The sequence below is a fragment of the Olea europaea genome, unplaced genomic scaffold, assembly GCF_002742605.1.
Source record: "Olea europaea var. sylvestris unplaced genomic scaffold, O_europaea_v1 scaffold2837, whole genome shotgun sequence".
NCBI classification, from domain to species: Eukaryota; Viridiplantae; Streptophyta; class Magnoliopsida; order Lamiales; family Oleaceae; genus Olea; species Olea europaea.
The window spans coordinates 7,865-17,650 of record NW_019246881.1 but is presented as its reverse complement, the minus strand read 5'-3'; the positions used below and the strand labels follow the sequence as shown (position 1 = coordinate 17,650).

Here is a 9,786-nt window from a genome sequence, read left to right as displayed (position 1 = left end):
TGCAAGATGTCATGGATTCGTCAAAAATTTAGAATGCAGTCGTAGATTGGGTAGTTTCCAAATATTTTCCATCGACACACGGACGTTAGCATCTGGACAGATATAAAAATGGATTTCATTTGAAAAGTAAAAGGTATATTTTATGGCTAAAATTTAGGACCAACTTATCATCTATTAAAGTCAATATAGTAATGGAATTGGTACTCCCAATGCCATCACTAGTACAAAAAAAAGCTATATATTTAAGTGTGTCAGGCATTACTATTCATTTATATTTATAAACAATAAATAGGTATTGTGTATATGTGTGTGTGTGTGTGTGTGTGTGTGTGTATATATATATATATAATTTTTTTTTTAATAATTTTTTATTTTTTACTGCGTTATTAGTTTGACACTAGTTAGGTTTTGATTTGATTTCAGTGGACAAACATAAATGGAATAAAATTGTCATATACATGCCTTTTTTACATGCCTTTTTTCCCTGATGTACATACATTCCATTTATTCTTGTAAATGGAATGGAACAGGAAGAGCTCCCGTCATTCAAATCAAATCACTTCCTAAAACTGTATTAAATAATTCCCAATTGACATATGCAAACTGTCGATGAGTTTAACAAAACCGTGAATTTCTGCAAAAATCGCCATCCAACCCACAAATCCATCAAGTTTCTGGGTTACACCCCAGATCCTTATTACCTTATCATTTTTATTAACTGGTTTGCACTTAGGATCTATCTACCATATCCATATTCTTGAGTTAGAACTAACCCACCCTAAAATCGTACTTCCATAAATGGCAGCCGTAGTCTTTCCCCTGAAACGTCAATTTCATCGACATGCAGTACAAATATTACAGCTACAATGTCACAATCTAGCAGTACTTCGCAGTCACAGGCGGCAACGGGTGGTGGTCCACCAACCGAAGCTGCCAATTTTGGCGGCCACCCGGTTTATCGTGGGGTGAGGCGCAGAAAAAGTAGTGGAAAGTGGGTATCTGAAATCCGGGAGCCGAGGACACCAAATAGAATATGGCTTGGGTCTTATCCTACTCCAGAAATGGCGGCGTTGGCCTATGATGTGGCGGCGCTTGCTCTCAAAGGTAAAGAAGCTGAGCTTAACTTTCCAAACTCGGCTTCCACTTTGCCTGTCCCGGCCTCCACCTCGCCGCAGGACATTGCGGCAGCTGCTGCTAGTGCAGCCTCGGCAGCTGCTGCGGCGGCCGACGCTATTGCGAGTGTGGAAAATCCAGCGCTGCAACCTGAAAATTTGGACGTAAATGAGTTCATCGACGAGGATTTGATCTTTGATATTAGCCCTCCGCGCTATGATCTTACTGCTAGTGCAGCCACCGCAACTGCTGCGACGGCCGAGGCTACTGGGAGTGTGGAAAATCCAGCGCTGCCACCTGAAAATTTGGACATAAATGAGTTCATCGACGAGGATTTGATCTTTGATATGCCTAATGTTCTTAAGAACATGGCTGAAGGAATGCTTATTAGCCCCCCGCGCCATGACCTTGCTGGTGAAGACACACCTGCTGATGAAAATATACAAGATGACAATTTGTGGAATTATCCCTAATTCATCGATCATCAGCATCTCTATCTGAAGTGGCATTTTCTTCAAAAGTGATTACCAACAAGAATAAACAAAATGTGCATAAAATAGGATTTTGGAGTGTTTTGCATGCTTGTTCACGAATTTCTTGCAAAGAATTTGGCTTGTGTTGGAAATTAGAAACTCTTAACTCTATAATGTTGAGAGTAATAAAATGGCCAAAAGAAAATATGTACATAAAAATAATTAATGAAAGTTCACCTTAATGTGAGATTATGTCATTTTTCACCTTATAGTAATTTATTACGTTGATATTTTAAACCTTAATAATGGACTCTGCGTAGCAACAATAATTAAGCTCCACCACTTGACAGTTTCTTCATGCAATGCCTAACAAAGCAAAGGCACAAATCATGGTATGCTTTCATGTTCGTTGTGGATACAATTTCAAGTGGATAAAAAAGAAAGAAAAAAGAAAAAAAGACTACATTATTGTGAGAGCATGCAAATTGAATCTGTTCTCTCCAATTGCTACAATTAATTAGGCCACTGTTTGGTGAAAATTAAAATCTAGATTTTAATCTAAGTTAAAGTTAGCAGTTAATTTTAACCACACATTTCATGAGACCCATAACTTTCAACTATACATTTCATCAACTTTTATCAAAATCTACTAAAATTCAAATTTTAATTCCCACCAAACAAGGGCTAAATATGTCTTAACAACAGTACTTGCTATACAAGCTCTAGGCTCATGATTTGAAGCCCACATTTTAGTCATCCAAATAACCGAATGGAAAAGCATTTTTATCTCACGAACACAATATATTCATGGATGAGCAATTTGGTTCGAAAATGTTTAGAAGAGACAACTCTCATAATAATATGAGGTTGCAAATTACTGACCACTTTCGTTTTGCAAATTGCCCAGTGATCGAGAAAGAATTTATACAGTTGATTTTTAAAGATTCTCAACAGTCAATAATGCTGACACTGCTTACACCAAGTTTCCATAATTAAAATTATTCCCTTAATAATAAGTTTAACATTTTGAGTGCTTAGAATTGAATTAAGGTAAAAGAGCATGTTTGGCCAATTATTGGTGCATTCGGCAAGTGGCAATAATGTTGGTAAAGTCAAGATTGTTGATAATTAAAGATCAAGAAACTTCTTAAGCACCACAAAAGCCTAATTATAATCTCCATTGACTGCACTTATCTTTCATGCCTATCCTGTTCATGCACCCAGATGATGACATATGAGCTTTTCCCATATTTATTTGGTGCTCCTTACCATTTTCAGCAAACAAAGTGACAAGCAATAATCATCTTTTTCAAGTTGGCCTTTCTGGACTGTGACCGAACTTCAAAAGCCCACCCAAAATGTAAATTGGACTTCCAGTTTGTAGCAAAAATTTAGTCCTGGGAAATTTTGGTAATTGTATCATTACTGAAAATTATTTCATCATTTACTATGTTACGTTTACAAAACCAAAAATACTTGATTAAATGTAAAATAATCTCGAATCTACCTATTTCTTAAAATATAATATTTCCAAATATAATAATCTCGAAGATTGAGTACATTGCTGATGTAGATATGTCCCCTATCCGAATAAAAAATTACGGCTCTCTACATTTCTATTTGGAGCTTAAGCGTAGAGATGCATGCATGACGGTCTATGCATTACATGTAAGAGTGGTAGAGATCTTGCCAAATATACCAACGGAGTATAGATTGAACCCTACAAAGGAGATTGATGTGCATATAAATTGGTGCAATGATTCACACATTCTATGTTCTGATATTTCAAAACAAATTCCAAATTTGAATGATTATATTTCCATCATTGACATATCACAAATTGAGGCATGTATATGTGTTGTTTGGTGTTGTATCCGAATGTACTTCATCCGTATTGAAAATATTATGCATTTGACTGAAATACTCTATTCACCCCTCGTTCATATATGAAAACATGTGCATCATAAAGCATTGATCCAAAGCAAAACAATAAATCCATACAATTCAATAATAAAATCCCATGAGAAAAACGTAATACAGTGATCAAAATTTCATGAAAATTATTTATTTATTGGACTTTTATTGCACATGACTGAAAATAATTACTTCTTAAACTAATTACTACAACATAATATATGAGACTCATTATAACAGCTTAACACTCTACTTCGTTGTGTGTTCGTATACAACTTAGGAATTTCATTATTCTAAGTGAAAATCATAAGCAATAATATTTGTGCAATAAATGACCATATCCTAGGCATCAATCATAAATATAATGGGGTATTCAATTACACAAGAAATCAAGAAGTCAGGTTTCGACAATCACACCCCTCTATCTATTCACTTGAATGAAATCATGTATAAATTGATAATCATAAATATTTGCTATCGTAACTGGTATAAGGGTCCAAAATATTTGTTAAGACACCAAAAAAATACCTGTGTTTGTGTGGGGCTCCAAACTTTTTCTTTGTGTTGCTTGGATTTGCAAGTGCATCTTCAATGAGCCTCTTATCACTGTCCTTCATTTGGATAATCTTTCCCAAATTTTAGGAGTTGCCGAATAAAAAATTACGGCTCTCTACATTTCTATTTGGAGCTTAAGCGTAGAGATGCATGCATGACGGTCTATGCATTACATGTAAGAGTGGTAGAGATCTTGCCAAATATACCAACGGAGTATAGATTGAACCCTACAAAGGAGATTGATGTGCATATAAATTGGTGCAATGATTCACACATTCTATGTTCTGATATTTCAAAACAAATTCCAAATTTGAATGATTATATTTCCATCATTGACATATCACAAATTGAGGCATGTATATGTGTTGTTTGGTGTTGTATCCGAATGTACTTCATCCGTATTGAAAATATTATGCATTTGACTGAAATACTCTATTCACCCCTCGTTCATATATGAAAACATGTGCATCATAAAGCATTGATCCAAAGCAAAACAATAAATCCATACAATTCAATAATAAAATCCCATGAGAAAAACGTAATACAGTGATCAAAATTTCATGAAAATTATTTATTTATTGGACTTTTATTGCACATGACTGAAAATAATTACTTCTTAAACTAATTACTACAACATAATATATGAGACTCATTATAACAGCTTAACACTCTACTTCGTTGTGTGTTCGTATACAACTTAGGAATTTCATTATTCTAAGTGAAAATCATAAGCAATAATATTTGTGCAATAAATGACCATATCCTAGGCATCAATCATAAATATAATGGGGTATTCAATTACACAAGAAATCAAGAAGTCAGGTTTCGACAATCACACCCCTCTATCTATTCACTTGAATGAAATCATGTATAAATTGATAATCATAAATATTTGCTATCGTAACTGGTATAAGGGTCCAAAATATTTGTTAAGACACCAAAAAAATACCTGTGTTTGTGTGGGGCTCCAAACTTTTTCTTTGTGTTGCTTGGATTTGCAAGTGCATCTTCAATGAGCCTCTTATCACTGTCCTTCATTTGGATAATCTTTCCCAAATTTTAGGAGTTGGTGTTCACGACCCTTGTAGCAGATGGACCACTGGCGAAATCTTTCGACTGTGAGGATATGTAAATAGAATGGGTAATGCGACGAGTAGGGGTATTAATCGTTTCGTTCTTGGGTTCGATAATCTCACAGGACTTGGAGTATTCGCCTGCTTGCTGGGTCTTGATGTTAACCATGGACAAACGTCATTGCTGGTCGGCTGCGACTGGAGTCTCTTTGACATTTCTCACAAGCCATACATATCCCAATGAAGATGTGTTTGTATCAGCAGCCATGGTATACATTTTAACAAGGAGATTTTGATATTTTCTACGTAGATTGGGGTTTTATAGTAACAACTGAAAGTACAAATCAAATGGTTGATTTGGGTGATATTCTGGTGATTACATTTTGCGGATAATGTGTGGAAGATCAAAATGATGATTATGGATTGAGATTTTCTTGTAAATGAATGAAGGGAGATATGATTTTGGGGAAGGGTTTTGGCTTGGAATATGATTAGAATCGTTTTTTGGGGATTTGGTGATAATTTTACCGGGTTAGAGGTGTGTTTGTTGCTACCATATATTAAGGGCGTGTTTGATGGGGTCATTATTTAAGGGCTAGTTTGTTGGATCAAAATCAGCATCATAAATGGTAGCTGACTTAATTGGTTAACTTTTAACATTTGAATTTTACTTTAAAAAAAATAGTATTTGTGGTAAAAAAATGTTGAAAAGTATAATCTAAATATTTAATTAAAGAAAGGTACGTGGCCTAATTTTCACCTGCTTAATTCAACTAAAAAATAATTAATTAAAAATTTAAGTCAAGGTGAATAATGAATTTCAATCAAAAATCTTATAGAATTCACAACTTTTCAACCATACATTCTATCAACTTTTATTAAGAGCCTGTTTAAGCCTCATTTTTATTGAAAAATGTATTTTGGAATAATAGATTGATGGAGAATATGTGGTTAAAAAATAAGAAATTTTTTTGAGTTTGAGTTTGAGTGTGATATTATTTTTATTAAAATATGTATAATTAAAAAGAAGGGAGAAAAATATATTTTGAAAATAACTTACATCAAACAAGGGCTAAAATATATTAAAATTTTGATTTTTATCTAAACGAAAAGGGGACTTAATATGTAAATTATTAGTGCTTATTGATTTTACAATATTGCAATAAACTACTGAAAACTTTTTGAGTATTGAAAACTTCAAGTTATCGACTATTCAAGAGTTTGTAATTTGGAACCTCTAATATGTCTCTATCTGTGTGTTTTGTGTAGAAATACACTAATTTACAGTGTGTTAGATAGGTAGGTAGGTAGGTAGGTAATGGGGATTAAAGAAATGTTTGCCCTGCAGATATCTCCATGTAAATATTTCCATTTTAATGTGTATATATATTTCTAGAAGTTGCAATTTCAATTTAGACAGTGTTTAGCATTTTTTATATGACATGTAATAGATTTATTTATAGAGAGAGCAAATTCGTCATTTTATATGACCAAAATCGTGGAAGAAAGGACGAATTTTGCTATATTTTTAAAGGTTGAAAATGTCTAATTCCGAAAAAAGGTTGATAATAGATTAATAAAATTTGGCAAAGAATGGAGACTAAAATGCCAGTTACCTTAAAAAATAAATAAATAAATAAATATGTGATCACGAGTCATAAAGGACATTTGTTCATGAGCTTTACAAAATGGTTGGACCTTTTAGGTAAGATTCCTTTGTCTGGAATAGATTAAAAGCCACAATATATTCTGCTGTAGGTGCACCTTATCATAGATAATGATTATGAGTACAAGAGAACACTTTCTTGAAACTTTAAAAACAAAGCCACGGTAAACTATACTAATACTGTACCAAGAATATTGCTTTGAAACTTGAATGCCCAAATAAAAATGAGCCAAGTTTTATGGAGAATTACAAATGAATCAAATAACTTGCATTTCAAAAAAAATAATAATAATAAAAAGGAAAAGAAAGTTTATATGAATTAAGGGGGGTGTCCTCAATTTAGAGTTTGATGGATTTTAAAAATTCATATAAATTGAAGTATTCTCAATTCAGATTTAAATATAATTCATTAAAATATAGGTGTCCCCAATCTAGATTTTTAAAAATACTTATAAATTTAGGTGTCCTCAACATAGATTTTAATAGGTAATTTTGAAATTTAGATGTCCTCATAGCTGGTTGATTTTAAAAGATTTCATTAAGTAGATAAATTTTGATAGATTTTGAAGGATTTCAAAGTAAAAATATAAGTACAAAGAATCAGTAACAATTTTAACCCAAACCTAAAAATTTCACAACATTTCTCACCTCTCTCTATATTTGCTGCCCTCTCTCTCTCTTCCCCCCCCCCCCCCCCCCCCCCCAATCTTGAAAATTTTTTTTTCTTCTTTCTATCTCACATTTCTCTACTGTGAAAAGATCGTATATGGGAACTTTTTAATTGATGATAATTTATGAAAGATTACTATTTTTTGTTCAATATTGAGTGTGATTTTTTTATTGAACTTATTTTTTCTTATTGAAACTATATATTGTTTACTATTTTATAGATGTGTTGGAAATTATCATGGTAATTTACGATTTCTAGTATGCATACTGGAACAACTTCATCTTTCAAGTTTTGTACCCTATTCATTTTTCTTGGGAAGAGCTGTGTGTTTTCTAAATATATCTGCAAATCCTAGCCAAGACATGTGAGGATGGTATCCCACAATTTTTTCTTTTGTGTCTGCATGGTCAATAATAATTCTAGAGGTATGAAATTAATTGCCTTATGATCATGTATGTGTACATCTGTGTGTTTGTATCTCACAAGGTTGTGACCTTTTGAACTAATTTATATTGATTACGACTTTGATTATTTAACACTACATATTTTTGTCCTCTCCCACTCTCACATTTTGTTGAATATTGGGTGTATTTTTTATTGAAGTTCTATTATAATATTCAATGTTTAACAAACAATTGAACAATGATTCAATCATTTTCTGTGACTTATTAACATGCATATGTGTAAGAATGAGTCGTTAAAGAAGAAGTAAAAATTTGTTGCTTATGTTAAGCATATTTATAAATTTNAACGCAGATTGTAGTTTTGAGAAGGTTTTTGTAACTTGGCGCCAATAATTTGTGGGATTGTGAATATTTATAAGCTACAACATGTCGAGTCCTTTGACGAGGCTGCTGGTTGACTAATCAAAATTTGACGAAGTTTTGACAAGCAATCAGTCGGTCAAAGTTTCCAATTTTTGATCGGAACAAGTCTCGTTTTACCAAACAAATACTGGTTCCTATTCCTTCTTCTAGGAAACCTGTTACCATCTACGTGCAGCTTTTTAATATTGTTTAAAAGTAGTAGTCATTATAAGTGAACATGATAGGGGAGGACCAACGACTGACAATTATAATTTTGTGAAATTGTCATCTGAAATAAAACTAAGTTATTTATTTTAATAATAAAATTAAAAAAATTAATTATAAGCAAAAATTACTTATAAGTTAATTTGACTCTTATTCTTAACCAAGCATGCTTCTCATGTTGTAGAATTATATTGTATGTTAATGACAAAAAAAAAAGATAATAAATAATGATTTGATGTACTTTTTGATGAACTTCTATATATTTGAATTGTTGAATTTAACAATAATCATGCTAAGAAACAAGAATTACAATTTAAAATTAATAGCGTAAGATTCATACCTGCGGAAGTTACCGTGGATACGAATATTAGCAGTTAGATTTTTCTCTCTTTGCTCCTCACAAAATATTAGCCGTCAATGAAGCAAGTCAATAAAATAATATGGAGATGAAAGGGGACCTAGCATTTATATAGAAATTTATTGTGCCGTCTCATTAAAGACTTAAACCCATATTAGGATTTTTCATATATTTTCAGTTCACATACTTAAAATTATCACATTATATAAAATACAACCTGTAAGATGTAAAACGACCCAATTGATCACTTAACATATTTGGGTTTAATCATAGTATCGTTATGAGTCATACATGTAACCCGTAATTCATGTTAGAATAATTCTAAATGAGAAGCTCATATTTAGATTTATTCTAACATGAATTAGATAAAAGTATATTGTTGTATTTCGATAATTATACAAAGAGACTGTTCGTTTATTTTTATTAGTTGATTGACTCAAGCTAGCCGACTGTATCATACAAACCACACCGATTTGACTTATGGCTGCTTGTCATTGCCCGTTTGAAGGAATTTGATTGGTTGTTGAGTTTGGTTGCCACAAGTTCATGATAGCAATTAGACTTAATTAGGAACTTGTCCTAACCCATTTTGTCATTTCTAATTGATTGGTTTGGATGATGCTGCTTTCAAGAGAGCACTTCCTATGTCATATCATGCATAATGCTTCCATATGATGTCTTCCATAATCCGACTCCAACCTCTATCAATGGTGTTTTGGGTCAAACTGCCAAGCTGACCTATCTGGAGTCTTCAGCAAGTAGGCTCTTTTGACCAAGGAGAGCCCTCAATCATAGCATTTCGTATATGATGGCAATTGAATTCTACTAATTTCATGGTCATTTTAAACAGCTCAAGGCGAAAGCAGTGGAATAAAATTTCAAATATGGGACCTTATATATATATATATATATGTAAAAATACATGAAGAATAA

General features: G+C 32.6%; 1 protein-coding gene across 1 annotated transcript; it reads left to right on the top strand.

Annotated features, from left to right (window-relative positions):
- The first annotated feature begins 476 nt into the window (after positions 1 to 476).
- LOC111384081 (ethylene-responsive transcription factor ERF024-like) lies at positions 477 to 1,781 on the top strand. Its single transcript, XM_023008304.1, has one exon. The coding sequence runs from the start codon at positions 867 to 869 to the stop codon at positions 1,584 to 1,586; it is 720 nt and encodes a 239-aa protein (XP_022864072.1). The 5' UTR covers positions 477 to 866; the 3' UTR covers positions 1,587 to 1,781.
- Positions 1,782 to 9,786: the final 8,005 nt, after the last annotated feature.

Bases quoted from the DNA above. Each gene is read 5' to 3' on its own strand.
- LOC111384081 (XM_023008304.1), top strand. From the start codon at position 867: ATGTCACAATCTAGCAGTACTTCGCAGTCACAGGCGGCAACGGGTGGT.